General features: G+C 36.9%; 1 protein-coding gene across 5 annotated transcripts in view; it reads right to left on the bottom strand.

Moving 5' to 3' along the window:
- FOCAD (focadhesin) overlaps positions 1-16,217 on the bottom strand; it is a 100,998-nt gene that overhangs the window by 75,267 nt on the left and 9,514 nt on the right. For all 5 annotated transcript variants that reach the window (XM_040089188.1, XM_040089190.2, XM_040089189.1 and 2 more), the window contains 6 exons: positions 12,469-12,573; positions 7,138-7,239; positions 4,216-4,420; positions 1,830-2,036; positions 1,312-1,399; positions 477-679 (listed from right to left, as the gene is read on the bottom strand). In XM_040089188.1, the coding sequence (XP_039945122.1) occupies positions 477-679; positions 1,312-1,399; positions 1,830-2,036; positions 4,216-4,420; positions 7,138-7,239; positions 12,469-12,573 (910 nt within the window). The remainder of the gene's footprint in view (positions 1-476; positions 680-1,311; positions 1,400-1,829; positions 2,037-4,215; positions 4,421-7,137; positions 7,240-12,468; positions 12,574-16,217) is intronic.

Here is a 16,217-nt window from a genome sequence, read left to right as displayed (position 1 = left end):
ATTAAAAGATTCAGGTTAATGAGCCAAAAATTTACTAATTGACACTTAGGTGCTCTGTAACTCTCTTCAGCCAAGGTAGAAAGAATGGTACAGAGCAGTCACATACAGCAGTAAGGAAAAAGAGATGTGGAGAATAAATAAATCTGAAAGAAAGAGAGCAAATATATGTAACCTTGATTTCTGCTAAGTCCTGTTACTTGCTTAATAATACAGGTGAATTCTTCAATCTATACAGTCTCTTAAAGTAAAAAAATCTGATTTGCTAAATAAAATCAATATCCAGCAAACAAACTTTCACTTCCCCACTGCTTTAGTTTTATGTACTATACATACTTTCAAGCATTCCCATAGAATGTATCACACAACCAAGTTCACACATGCAGAGTCTTTCTCAAGCAGATAGGCTTTGTGCAGAGAAATTTTTAAATGCCTCCCCTACCTGCCCCCCAAAAAGGAAAGAAACATTATCACTTTACCAATTCCTGTTTATCCTCCACACTTTTCTCCTTTAATATTCCCAAAATATTTACAGCCATCTGCTGCCTGGTAGTTCCAGAAACATCCCGTGATAAGCAGTCTCCAACTGTTGTAGAAGATAAGATCTGTAGCACAGGCATCACCAAAGTAAGGGCTGTGGTTGAGATGTCCTGGGTTTCTGAACATGAAAGGAGCTTGTAGGCTATTTAAGACAAGTTGAGGAGAAAGGTAAAGGAGAAAAAAAATGAATGAACATTGGTATACCTGGAGGCCTGACACAGACATTTGTAAGAAACACTTCAATTGAACAAAGTAAAGGTCCCCAGGTTACCATATGTGTATATAAAAGGCAAAGGTTTTTTTACAATTCTTCATTGAGAGACACACACATTTCTGTTGCTTATAGCAAAGTACAAGATGGCAGAAAAAAAATACAAAAACAGAATTCAGCACAGACCTTTGTTTTTACTGGAATAAGTACACTAATCAAAACTACTAAGTCAAAAGCATGGCTAAACATTGCCATGATTGTCATGCCTGCTCTCAATACCTGTAATAAGAAACCATTCAGGATGCATGAACATCAGCAAAGAATATCCTGTGGGGTCAAAACTGAAATCGATAAGCTCCAAGACAGCAGTAACATCAGTGTAGCAGGAAAGTTTATTTTTAGTGCCGTTACTTTTAAAATCCAGGAAAAATTCTGCTTATAAAGAAAGCCCATTTCACCACCCAATCCAACTCCATGGGAATGCTGCACTTATTTCATAAATATGAAGAAACAAAGGCACAGTTTTAAGAGTGTGGATTCCTCTTTCACAAGAAGAGCTTTACCTAGACTCAAGACAGACTTTTGCTGACTTTCTGGAGTTTGCAGCAGTAGAAGTGCTACCCCAATTATAAACTGGTCCACTGGAAACATCTATGAGGAAAAAAGAAAAAAAAGTTCCAAGTCTCCTTTATTTCTCAGTGACATTAAACAGAACAAATAGGACACTACCAAAACTTTGAAAGATTATCTTCATGAACCATAGTGAGTGCACATGCAGTGACAGAGCAATGAAAAATGTAACTGTATGGAAATAATATTTTAACTAAGTAATTAGAACATTTTGCTACTTTGTCCAAACCGCTATAACTCATTTCAAACAAATTTCCATATTAAGAGACTGATGTATACAGAACCCATTAAGTTTTTACCTCTGAAGATATTCAACCAGGGGAAAAAAATTAGAAACTTTTGATATCAAGACTGGTCAACTGCAGGCGAATGTCATGTCTTTCTACTGTCTTAAACATGACAATCCTTAAATTTAATAAAACTCTTTTACATTTTTACCATATACTCTTACCTCTTTTAAGAGCTCAAAGTTGTCCTCTATTAGGGAGATCAAAGATGAGCATTCTCCAGTTACATTTAAACACACTTCACAGAAGCATAACAGTTGCAGACTAAGCTGGGATAATTGAACTTTCCAAAACAAAGGATAGCGTAGTAGGCTGAGGAACAGCTCTTGCAGGAAAAACAAGGCTTCTGTAACTTGCAATAAGTCTTTAAGCTGCAGAGAAGCGGTTAAAACAAAACAAAACCAAAACACATGATGATTTAGTTGCCATTCCCTATCTACGCAGAACTTAGAATTAGTTTTATTAGTTCTGCTATGTTTCCATTGCATATACTACTAGATCTTTCAAGAAACATCTTCATAAACTAATGCCAGGAATCCCTTATCCAACTTCCCTGAAAAAAAAAACTTATGAACTGCTATTTGATATTTTGAAGCAAAATAAGGAACATGTGAAAGAATTAAAACAGTTCTTGGTAGCTGATGAGAAAAATCCCTTTTTACTCAAAAGCAACAGCAATTAATTCAGCTCTTGGGGTTCCCATAAGAACACAAGAAAGTGTGTGAGGATTTCATCAAGCAGGTAAATATTCTTATAACAGCAACAGCTGGCTCTACAATATTTCCTTTGTAACATAACCAAGATTTTAACATTTGTCTCAAAAGAGAAAGGCAGTGGTGTTACTTGATTCTAGAACACCATGCAATCTAACTACCACAAAAACTAAAAGCTGAAGCTTGATACCCAAAAGCAGTATCTCCATATTTGAAAGCCACCTAAAAAGGTTTCAAGAAGTAGGTTGTCTCAAAGCCCCCACATGTTGGATGACAGTGTTCTTGTTCTTGAAAATTATACTTCCATACAAATGCACTGTACCATTCCAAACTCTGGAGCCAGCATTAAGCATAGCACCTTGATTTTTATTCCCTTTTTGTTCTAAAAATAATCTGCTCTATTCAGAAATCTCATGTCATTGAATTGATCAGCAGAAAAGTCTACAGATGAAGAGCTGTACTTCTGACAGTTTGGTTGACACCATCACACAAAATGACACTGAAACATTCCAGCATTTATATTATAAAGAGGATTAAATTCAGCTATGCTAAAATGAAAGGATAAGAAAAAACTGAGATTCAGAGAAAGAAGGGTAAGGAATTGACATGTTATAAACCAGTCCATCAAACAGGCTTTTTGAAGGGAGTACCTTCCATTGTGAAAGTTCTATCTCAGGCAATACAAAAATGTTCAACTATTGATATGAGTTTGAAAATATGCAGCTGATTTCTTGTTTAAAAAAAAAGAAGCGCCAACATGTATGAAGTAAAGAAAGGTTCATAACTAATTTTCTAAGTTTTATTCAGTACCATTTTTATGGCTAAATGTTATCAAGTCTGAAGCTTGGTCATACATTCTAGACACAATGTTATAGTGAACCTCCGGTAAAATCGAGACAAAATCAGAAATCTCTCTGTGACTAGAAAAGGTCAGCATGTACCCCTCACCATACGGAACAGACCTGAACCAAGATAAATATGTATAACACAAACAATATGTTTTCCAAAAGGCTGTGAAAAGTAGCTGTGAATACAAAAAAGACTTTTCTAGTAAAATGCCTTAGCAGAAAGATGATACTAAATATCCTTTTAAGAAGCCTGCTTAGCTTTACATTATTCATATTAATGAATCCTCTCTCCATAGCAATAAGGACAAAGCACCTCATGTTTGGCTGAATACATCCGAAGCTGTTCAAAAGAAGACAGAAGAGATAAATATGTACAAAAAAGTTTAACTGGTATCACAGTAAAGCATGACGAAAAGCAGAGCATTTAAGTTAAACCAACATCACAGGCCTGTAACCAAAATGGACCGTAAGATTAAATCCCTAGCTCCTATCATGTATAACTGTGCAACTCAAAAAAACATTCAAAACCTTCAGCATATTCCAGAAGGACTAAATTTTGTATTCAGACCCACTAATCACTCTGTTACAAAGAGTGAGAAAGGAATATCTAGAAGTACGTAGATAATGTTCTCATATAGTTTGTTTTAGTATTATCCATTTTAAATTAAAATTGTATGGTTTCAAAAAATATCTTGTCATTCAACAAAACTTTCTCATGACTGTCTAAGTATGTTTACTGAGGCAACTAGATGGAAGTAATTACGATAAAAATGTTTCAATTTCTACCTTAACAGGTGTATCAGATTTGAAAAAATAGTATTATCTTCTACCAGAAAGAGACAGTTTTTTAGATTTATATATTATCAACAAATGAGATATACAGAAAATGGAAAAGAATGCTGCACTGGCACACTTGAAAGACAATAATAATAATAATGCTGTTTTGATAGCATCTGTTTGTAAAAGGTAGGGTTAGGCAACAACTGTACCTGCAAGTACGGAATGAAATCACACAGAAGTTGAAGAATCTCACATTCCAGCATGGAGGGTGCTTCTTTGTGCTTTGGCCCATGAGGCTGCAGTAGGATCTTAAGTAAACCCATTCGCAGTTCAGCATATTCACGTAACTGGGATGGTTCACAATATAGGTATCTTAGGAATGAAGCCATTATGCCAACACATGAACCTTCTGCCCTGCAGTTCAAGAAGTAAGTTTGCCATGAATGCTTTCTACTGCAACAGCAAGGAAACGCAAGTAATGTGACATTACCTGCAAAAATTCACAAGACCCAATTAACAGAAAGCTGTTGAGAAGGACATTACTATATCTCACAAAAGAACTTGGACTTACCACAAAAGAACTTGGACTTACCACAACTAAGTACTGTCATGAAACCCAATACAGTAACCATACGTCAAAGTGCAATTTTTAAAAGACTCAATATGGACCTGCAGGTTAAAACACTCCCGATTTTATTCTTCTTTTCCTGATCAATTCAAGGAAGTGATTTTCTTTGCTGAATAGACTTGCTGATAGACTAATGTGACATTCTGAAGAAGTATTTGGACAAGACTACTCTGAAATATCTTTTTAAAACACATAAAACATAATTTCAGTAAAAAGGAGCCATCCTTACTCATCAGTTTTTGCAGAATGGTCTCAATACGCTTACGTGAAACAGGAACTGTTTTAACCAAATGGCTTCCCAGTAAAGTATTATCATAGAACAAATCTTTCGGCTTGACCATGTTAGGTGTCCTAGCTGTCCTTGACATCATTAAAACAATCAAATAAAGCTGATGGTCAATACTGTAACAAATACAGAATCATAGAATTGTTTAGGCTCAAGTCCAACCAGAACCACCATGCCCACTGCTAAATCACGTCCGCAAGGACCACATCTACAGGTCTTCATGAATACTTCCATGGATAGTGACTCCACCACTTCCCTGAGCAGACTGCTATAATGCTTGACAAGCCCATGAAGAAATTTTTCCTAGCAGCCAGTCTAAACCTCCCTTGATGCTGCTATTTACTCTCATACTGTCATTTGTTACTTGGGAGAACAGGATGACCCCCACCTGGCTACAACCTCCTTTCAGGCAGAGAGACGTTACCTCACGGTCTCCTTTCCCCTGGGCTAAATATCAGCTCCCCCAGCTTCTCCTAATCATAATTGTGCTCCAGACCCCTCACCAGCTTCACTGCCCTACTTTAGACTTGCTCCAGCACTTCCATTTCCTTCTTGCCATGAGGGGTTCAGAACTGGAGAGAGTTTGAGGTGCAGCCCCATCAGTGCCAATCCTAGTCCTGTACCTGCTCACCATACTATTTTTGATCCAAGCCAGGATGCCATGAGCCTTCTTAGGCAAATGGGTACATGCTGGCTCATGTTCAGCTACTGTCAAACGGCACCCTCAGATCCTTTTCCTTTGCGCAGTTTTCCAGCCACTCTTCCCTCAGCTTGTAGTGCTCCATGGAATCGTTGTGACCACAGTGCAGGACTCGACATTTGGGGCTGAACTTTGTTGAACCCCATAACACTGCCCTCAGCCCATAGATCCAGCCTGTCCAAACTCCTCTGCAGAGCCTTCCTACCATCCAGTACACCAACAGGGAATCAAAACTCAGTTTTAAATGAGATTCAGTCTTGATGCAAAATTGTATAAAGAACTCAGTAACAGGTCTACATTAACGTAGCTTGTTTACATCACACTTAGGGACACTGTTCAGTGGTGGATTTGATAGCATTAGGTAAACAGCTGGACTCCATGTTCTGAAGGGCATTTCAAACCTAAATTATTCTATGATTCCATATTCTCAGTCTAGCACTTTACTCACAGAAACCTTAAACAAAGAGCACCAAGAGGAGCATCACATACTTTCCTTTTCACTAAGAAAAACTTCAGTTTAAATTCAAAAGCCATCAGCAAAAAATCCATCATTTATACTTCTGAGGAGACTCTGTGTGAGTCCCAGATTTAACAGCTGAGTGAAAGAATGAACAGCACTTGAAAAATACTCTGATCAATTAAACTGAACAAGACATACCTTTGCTTGAAAGTCTTACTGTTGATCAAGTAGTCTAAGCTCACCAGAAATTTAAGAGATTAATTAACTTGTTTCTTTACAAAGAGCAACAGAACAGAGAAGCCAATTTAGTTCAGCGAAATATTAGTCTGTTGTTAGTCTTTCAGAAAACAGGAGAAAAAGGGTATTTTTATCCAAAAAGCAGATATATAGGTGTAAAATCACTGAAAACAGTTCTCTTTGAGAATGCCAGAGTTTCATTATCTTACACTGAAGTTTTACTGGACAAGTTCCTTAGTGGTAAGAATGAAGAAAAGGCTGCGATTGTTGGCTATTGAGTATTTGGTCATTTTAATGATGCTTTATAATAAGGCTGTGCCACTGTTTTTTTCCCGTCTTTATTAATCAGAAAGCATACATTGGTTTTTCAAGACCTCATCCTTTTTTGAGATTTACTCATCTTCACTTTTCCTTCATCATCCCATAATGTTGTATAGATGAGTTATAGGTGTATTGTATTCACTTTTTGTGACTAAGCAGTCAAAATTTTGACAAAGCTGATAAGCCAAATTGCTTAATTTAAAAAAAATATTCAAATATGCTATCAATTTTGCACCAGTTGTTCTATACTCACACAGAATTTATATACACAGCTGATAAAAAAGCTATGAAATTGATCTTTATTGATTATACCAGTATTGAATTAATTAATTATTATTATTTATTATTTTAAATTGTGAAATGGTGTAAAATTAAATTTTACAAGCATGTTTCGCAAAAGACAATTCTTACAGCTTGTTTGCCTTCAACAAAACAGTTACAGTGATTGGATTCAGTTGTCTACATTTGCTAGGCTTTTTAAAACTTTCCATTCATTTACCTCTCTGGACACTGATGGAAAAATACTGTTATCTGCTGCAGTAGAACTGGCCAGCAATCAGGTCTGTTTTCTAGGACAGTGATTAATGGATGAGGAGCGCTTCTGAAACACACAAAAAAAAATCACATTTATTTCTATAACACAGAAAGGAAGTATGCAAAACAACTATATTCAAAATAAGTGCGGCTGCAGGAACAGCCTGCAACTATTCCTCCTCCTTTTACCAACTCCCTTTACCAGCTTCGCTAAGACTGCTGCACTGTTAAAAGAGCATATCTTCTCAAAACTTCTGAAACAAGATTAAAACTTCTGCCAGGTGGAGGAAAACCTAGGAAGGATGGAAGCCTGAAGTACATAATTTGTTCTGTCAGAAATAAAACCAAAGTCATTCAACTAGAGTAACTTACTGCCCACAGTTCTGCATGCCCCATCCCTAGAGGTCAAGGACAGGCTGGATGAGCCTTTGAGAGACATGATCTAGTGGAAGGTGTCTCTGTCTGGGTACTGGGGCACTGCAGCTAGGTGAACCTTAGGGACCCTTCCAACTCAAACCATTCTCTGCTGTAAGTGGAAAGGCAAACAGAGAAAAGCAGCATAAATCTGCTGCAAACCACTGCCTTCAGTTTGGTTAACCATCTTTCCAGCTCACAGGTCCAACAAATCCATGCTACACACCAGAGTGACCTTCAGGGAATTTTATCTACACAGCAGTAGACGATTTGAGAACCATCCCTTGAAATGTTATTATTCAAGAGACACTGCCTCAGCTTCAGACACTACGTGAGTGCCACAGTCAGATATGCCTTTTGGGAAGGATTTACAATGGTATTTCCCTTATTATCAATGTTTTAAGAACTTCTGAGGAGAAAAAAGCCAGAATTTCCAAGTCTTTTTATTAGAGAAGACAACATTCACTGAGACACACTTATATCCCTATAGCACTGCAATACAACATGGGGTTCATCATAAGCAGCACCTAACCAACTCAGCTCTAGGTGAAATGAATAACACCTGAAAGGACACCATAACAGAATAAAAATCTGATTTTTCCCATTGCATAGCAAACTTGAAATGCATAATATGATGGTACATTAAGGCTTCCCTTAGCTAAACGAAAGAGGTAATACCTGCTATAATCAGGAATGTTTAGAGTTATGCTATGGCTAACAAGACACAATTCATGAAAAAACATCATCTAGCAGATGTATCCTTAAACTAAAAGACGTGTTCCTCATTATGGTTTTTTTTTTACATTCGTAATGTTAATATTTTTTGAGTCCTAGGTAACTGACTGCTTGTGAAGATAATGAAAGAATTACATAGCCATCAGCTGAATGAAAGGCCCACCAAACTATGAAAGCTGGTTGCAGACTATTTACATACCTGATGACTCTTATTTCTTTGCTATGTGGTTACATCAAACTAAAACCACTTTTTTTAAAAATTTTTTTTTTTTTTATAATGGCTCCTCCTCTGCTCATCAAATCATTTTTCTTCTGAAGACATGTGTTTCTTTTCAGGCAAATAAATAATCTGAAGACAAAAGTTGTTTCAGAAAATTGGTTGATGCTATGAGCTACTTGAAACATGTTCAGAAAACGGATGCCATCAACAAAGAACACAGAAGATGCGTATTACAGGTCTGTCTCTCATATCTGGGGCTAGAAGCCTGTCACCTCTCACATTCATTTCTCAAAAATTTGTCAACTTACATAAATGTTCTTCATATGTCCACCTTCCTAGATTCTGTAAATATTTTACTAGAGTCTTTTGCAATCTGTGCACAAAGCCTAGAAAAGCTAAGGTTATTACTTTATGTCATCTTTGGAAAGCCGCAAGCATGCAAGAGGCAAAAAACTTGTTGCTTGTCTAGCACCTGAATCCAGCAACATCATAGGCCAGATCCTTCTCAGGCAGTAAACCAGAAATACTGTCCACATGCAATGCCAAGACCTTGAAAGTACGTAGTCCTTGTAAAGACATATAGGCTTATAGCAGCCTCTTATTTCAATAAATGTCATATTTTAAAAATTAACTACCTTTCCTAATCAAGAGAATATGTCTCCAGTCATCATTTAAACGCTGCAATCACAACAAAGCCAGGGGAACCTCTCTAAAGTCAGCACCTGACAGATCAAGTTTCAAATTAAAATGGCTTACTATCTAGAAAAAGATAGATCTTTTCTTACAGATCTTGTATGTTCTGAAACTAATAAAACTGCATTGAACTGGATGATGAAAGAAGGCAGCTAAGCTCCACAATGAACAGTGATTAATAATGAAACACCAAAAAGCGCAAACCAGAAACGTTCCACCTGACAATGCTATTAGCAGTAAGAAAAATCAGGTGTGTAGATGCAATTTATTGACAACACCATCTTAAGAACTGCTAGAACAGCACTGTAAAACATGCATCTTTAAACAACATTAGAGTACCACTACCTTAAATTACTGCTAGTGGGTTCAGGATAAAGCAAAACACACAACCAAACATAGCGGTTACCCACTCATAATATGGTAATGTCTAGGCAAACAAAGATATATCTTTGTGAAGGGTAACAGTAAAACATACATTATTTTCAAGTTTTAGGTCATCCAAACTTTTTTTTTTTTACATCTCTGAACAGAAGTGAGCGCCAATTTGATTTAAAGAACAAATTCAGTGACAGACTTTTTTTCTGTATGAGGAAACAATGCCTTGTGTACGCAATCAACATGCTTTTCTGTGTATGCAGATGTGACCCTGATCCTTTCAGAAAGCTGGTCCTTTCAGGAACAGCACTTTACTCCATCAAATATGCATTTTAAAGTATTTTGCTACCTACTCTGAATCTTGAATTCAGAAAAGTAGCAGTTGTCCATAACTTTAAAACAGTAAAATCATCACTATCATAAAATACTAGTTCATTAAAAACAGGCTGATAGCTTTCGGAAAAAAAAACATCCAATTTTTGGTACATGTGTATTAGAAATCACCCACAGTGAGAATGCCAACAGGAACTTCCTGGGTCAAGATAAGGGTGGCTTACTAAAGAAAAACAAAGGCCAGAAAAGAAAGCAAGGAAAAAAAAAAAATCTTCACTTTCCATCAGCCGGCAATGTGTAGCCACTTTCTGTGCAGTAGGGCTTCAGTATACATAGCAGTTGCTTTGGAAGACAAACACCTTAATAATGAATCCACTCCTAGCTCCTTCCTCTTAGCTTTTATTCCTGAGCACAGTGTCATACAGTACGAAATATCCTTTTTGTTCGATTGGGTAAGCTATCCTGGCTATGTCTCATCCCAAAGTCTTGACCACCCCTCCCTTATTGGCCTTTTGAGGGATGGCAATGGGCTGAAGGGACAGCACTAGTCAGCGGTGTCCATAAGACCGGTGTGTTATCAACACAGTTCTGGCTACAGATGGCTGCTCTGGAGAAAGCTAACTCCATCCCAGAAAAACAATCTAAAATAAAATGTACAAAACTGCAAGACATTAATTTTCTTCCACTTCTTTTCAGGAATTGATCACGATATTACATCAACCCAAGAATCAGTATTATAAAACTAATTCTATTGTCCAGAATTAACATTGGCCTAAACCACATTTATTTATTACCCTGTAATACTGGTGACAATAACAGACTACTTGAGAATGTACTCTTGTGTTTTAATTCTTCACTGATGATTTCCATATGGAATACTTTTGCACAGCTGACAGCATAATATATGAACACTGTAATGGGAGATTACTGTTGGTGAGCTACTGTATACATTCTTCAATTCCTTACAAAAAATCAGGTTTTAATGGCATTTCATGGAGCGCCAACTACAAAACTGTCACGTGACAATGAATAGATAGGTTGTTCTGTACATTAAAAACCAGAAGTCAGGTTTTAAAATCTCAGGGCTCTGACCCTAAGTCAAGCAATCATTTCTCTTCATTAAAGTTAACTGTAACCAAAAGGGAAAACAAAACCCATATTGGCTAAATAAAGGTCTGCTTCTTATGTTGAGTTCTCTATTATTTTACTTTATACTATTCTGAATTACCAAATTTCACCTTCACTGTATGTTACCAGTAATTTCTCTTTTAGTGAGTGTGAAAAAAATGTAATAACTTCTCTGTGCCCTATTGGGCAGAGAGTATTTCTTTATTCCAGCCACATCCCACCATCCCCTTTTTCATACAAAGCCAGAATTAGTATCCTTTAATTAACTTCTTCTACCAGAAGCTTTTAAAAAAGGTTCCAAAAGAATTCCATCTTCATTCACTTTTCACTTAAAACTGCCCTATTAAAGTAGGGATTTTGTAAAGAGAACTGATACTAGCCACAAAAACAAATGCACACAGGATTTCAGGAATGCGAACATACCCAGCACTCCAAAGTTTGTTTCACTTTTCTTCACTATTTCATTTTCCTCAATCAAAGACATGATTTGTTTCTCTCAAATAATGCATTTTATATCCTTAAGCCATTATAGCTACAGCCTCCTAACCTCTTAACTACATAAAAAGTAACTAGAAAAACATTCACGACATCTACCAAGCTTTTCTAGTCTCCAGAAAAGATACAATAGAGGCTTTTAATGTTAGTACCGACTCATGGTTTCTCAAGAGATGGATGAAGTCACTAGGATGTCCCCTTCAGAAGTCTGCTGTTGCTTGACAAGAAGTTTTAGATAAGTAGCTCCACATGCATCTTTAAGTATTTATTTTTATATGTCAATCACCTTAACAGCAAAAACATTTGGGAACTTGACTTTTATACTAAGAATAAAGCTAGAAAAACAAGTGAGAAGGAAGCGATTCATAGCCTTAAAATAAAATAGTTATGAAAAGAATTATTAGAAATCATCTAGTATCTGAACAAGTACTAGTACTTGTTTTCTCCCCGTCTTGCCTCCCACTGCCCCACTCCCAATGGCTCTCTGCCAGTGTCCCTTCTTGAGTTTATGGTAGCAACCTTACCGTTGTATTAAAAAAACTCCTTAGAACTTTCAACAACAACACCAAATCATGGAATCAGATCATCATTCAGGTTGAAAAAGACATATTCAGATCATCCAGTCCAACCCACATTCTCAAGCAGTCAGCTACTAAAAGCTACCCAAGATTTTTTGCCTTCAAGCAAAGTACAAGCAGTCAGGTTCTGTTATCTCCAAGGACAGAGATGCCACAACCCCTGTGTGCAACCTGTGCCAGCACTTGATTACCTGCACAGTGTGAACAAAGCAAAACACACAAAAAAGAGCAAGATGGAAATCCAATATTAACTTAATTTGCTTATTTTTCTGGAAATCAGACAGAAAGTTATTATTGCTTCTAAATAAAGGAATGCAAAACTAACCTGGTTCCATACAGATTCCAAACAGACTCATCTCCATCTTTTCCCAGTTGAACAGCTTGAATTTGTATTAACTTGCAAATAGTTTTTACTAAACCGTGTACATTCCTGATAATAAAAAAGAACTGAGTTACTGTCAAGTATGCATCTACATTAATTTATTCATACATAAGAGAAGGAACAAAACTGACACTTGAGCCCTGGAGTTCTGCTTCAGGAACTCTTAACATATGCCCACACAGTTCTGCGCAAATTGTGCATTTATGTGTTCTTGTTTTCCTTTCCAGATAATAAGCAAAGAGAATATTAATGCTTCAATTAAAACTTTCGACAGGTCACTTCTACAATATATTACCAGAATGGGAATACAAAGCAAACAGCACTTGTAACTGTCAGACCTTTATTATACTTGTCACCACTTGCAGACACTTTTCCATAAGGCGGTATGGCACACCAGGGAAAACCTAGACAGTCCCACAGTGAATCTCCTCATCATTAAATGTTTACTTTTATAGTTCAAACACAGGCAAAATACTATGTTCTCTCTTCTGTGCTAGAAAGCATCGACTCAGATCAAAAGTGCAAGAATATGCTTGTATTCCTCTCTCTCTTTAAAAAATGGACCACTTATAAGATGTGCCTGTCATCTTTAAAATTACTGGCTCTCAAAATACTGAAATCTGACAATACAAGAAGACATTGAGGTTCAACAGAACCCCGCTGCAAAGCAACTAACAGGAAGATGTGCCGCAGTCTTCTAAATCCCAGTATAGTCAACCTAAAACACAGAGGAGGAAGGAGATTTTTGGATGGGTGTAGGGGAGGGAGAGAGAAAACAACCTTTTATATTCTTCTTTACTAGAAAAAGCCAATGAAATGGGAATTTGCAAGTGTATTTCCCAGCTTCAATAGGGTAACTGCAGCAAGGAGGAGAAAAAAACAAACCATAAAACAGTCAGTAAGAAAACAATCTTTCCTGTCCCGAAATTTCTGTATTCCTGGTCCTAATTCCCAAGCAGGAAATGGGAAGAGAAGAGATGCTTTAGGCTTTCCACTCACCTCCTGAACACAAGCAATACAAAGGCATGTCATATTGCAAGGATTTCCATCCCATTTCCCATCTTCTACAGGCATGGATGCTCAGTAATAAAACCATTCTGAAAACACGCATATACACAGAAATCCTTCTGACAGTTTCTTTAAGATTAGAGTAATTAATTGTTTCTCAGGTTTTTCAGTAGTATCCTTGTTCATTACTGAACACAGCCAGTGTTTTCCCATCATCACCTAAACAGAATGCTGAAAACCAATCCTAACAACATGTGAAAATGCACATATATGTATCTACATATGTAAACATATTTCCTATAAATGCATAAACACACAAACATGCACATAAATATGATGTTCCATGAAGTTTAAACTCTTAGGGCGTCAAAGGAAACACTGGGTCTTTAGAGCCAGTTACAGTACAATAATATATACAAAGAGAAAGTATTGTGAACTGCACAAGTTAACTCAGATAAACATGAGATCTTCATCATGTTTCAAAACAGAATGATATTTTGTGCATAATTTGATAGACCTGACAAAACAAAATCCAGCAGATGTACTTACTGTGCAAAATTGATTGTAACAGAAGAGAAGCTAGAATACCACACGAGTAGTCTTTGGCAATATAATATATGTCTAACTCCATTCAGCATTGAAAGTGCTCAGTGGTTGCTGAGAAAATGCCCTTCTGCTAGCTGCCACTGGCTGCTAATTTTTGTTTTAGCAACACTGCGTACCGAGCACTGCAAAGCCACACAGATGAAAATTTAGCAGGGAACAGAATGATGGACTGCAGACTACAACTTTAAGGCAAGGTTAAAAAATAAAAAAGTACTAGCACTGGAAAGAGGCAGTCTGAAATCGTCAGTTTAATGAGCTCCTGAGGCTACAGACACTTTAAACCACAGACTTCTGCGGTCAGGCCTGTTTTACAATCCATAGTGTATGCTGCTTGAATTGTAGCAGCTTGGCGGAGGAGCAGGTGGCAGAGGGAAAGAAGCCAAAAACACATAAAAGGTTACTAGGTAATTTGCCAGCACTTAGTACAGCTTTCATGTGTTGGTTCCACACATAAAAAAAAATTTTGAAAAGTTTCAAATAGTGTAGAAATAGGGCAAATTGTAGTCCCTTCAATATGTAACTCTGAATTTGTTTTTAAGGTTAACTTAATCCTAATAATCTAATTTTACACTTTTTCTTTTCTGAAGTATAAAGCTGTATTAATATTTCATACCCTTATAAACTGTTGATACTGTAACAAACCCTCAGCTGAACAGGAAATTCAAATTTCTTAGTCTGCAAGCCACACCTGATGCCTTTTCCCTGGTCCTAGAATTATGAGTCAGACAGGATTAAGGGATAAAATAGTTTTTATCTTGGTAATTAAAAAGGATCCTGCGGTGCAACAATTTGTCAAGGTGGAATAAGGCAAAATGCACACACACAGTATACTGTGTATACAATTTTATATACCCTGAAAATTAGCATATTGGACAAAGATTCTCCAATGAGGAGTTAAATGAATGGCATGGCATCTCCCTATTCTAAAGTATCCCTCCTAAGATGGCCTTGAGACTAGTTTACAAAATATGTTCTAGAAAGAGCCTTGGTTTTTCAAGCTAAAATAAGGCCTTCCGGCCCCCAGCTGTGAGGCCTTGAGCATGTTTGGTTTTCTGGCCTAACAGAAAACCAGGACTTAAGCTAAGACACAAAGTCAAAGAATCTCAACTATGTATGCTAAGAATACTGAGAATACCTAAAAGGTATATAAAAAGGAAAGATGAAAAATCATGGTGGCATCACAGTTAATAAAACTTTTACTCCACCTTATGCCACAGGACTTAGGTTCTCACAGTTCTAGTACAGGTACTTTTACTTATTCGTTATATTTGTACTTATGTAGACTCCTCCCTTAACCCCAAAATGCCCCAAAATTTTGTCATTGGGAGGTTAGTGGTTTGCAGAGATTACCCATATTATAAAAGGTATTTACAAAACCTCTTCTAGGAAACTGTAGTCATTCACAGCAAATCTAGCACAGAATTAGCATCAGCACAATGAGATCCTAGCTGTAAACAAACAAGTCACAAGGTTAGAGAAAGTTTTTAAGCATTTTACTAGTTTACTCAAACCTAAGTTCACACTTATCTCACCTTGAATATGAGAAACCTTAGTATAAAACTGATTATATGAAGGTGAGAAGGGATTAAAAACATGTCTTGAAAAGCATGGTTCTTGCAACCTCTGTGCTGAGTCCACCAGCATAGCATATCACATACATAGCACTAAATAGCTTTGGCTAAAAACAACTCTACTAGTTTCTAGCAAGAGAATTACACAGCTTGGTGCAGAAATCCACTTAGCAGTCAAAAGGGAACTTAATAAGACTGGTAAATTTGAAAGGAAATCTCTCCCCAATCATCATTTGACGTCCTGTTTCTAAATGGTATGCACAGCATCTCTTTCCCTCACAACTGCATCTTCTCAGTACGTTGGACAGGCAGTCTAGGTCAAAATACCACTAAAAGATGTAAGCATTCCATTTCAAGAATTGTGTAGGAGAAGTAGCTTCAATGTAAACCGATTTCTTCCTCAGCAGACAACAAAACAGACTGCAGCATTCCTAATCGCAACACACATTATTATGGTGACTTTATCTGAACAACCATTTTTTTGACAGACTGATGAAACTATTTCCC

This window comes from Hirundo rustica, chromosome Z (assembly GCF_015227805.2).
Source record: "Hirundo rustica isolate bHirRus1 chromosome Z, bHirRus1.pri.v3, whole genome shotgun sequence".
NCBI classification, from domain to species: Eukaryota; Metazoa; Chordata; class Aves; order Passeriformes; family Hirundinidae; genus Hirundo; species Hirundo rustica.
The sequence above is the reverse complement of the archived record's forward strand: the minus strand, read 5'-3'. Positions and strand labels throughout refer to the sequence as shown.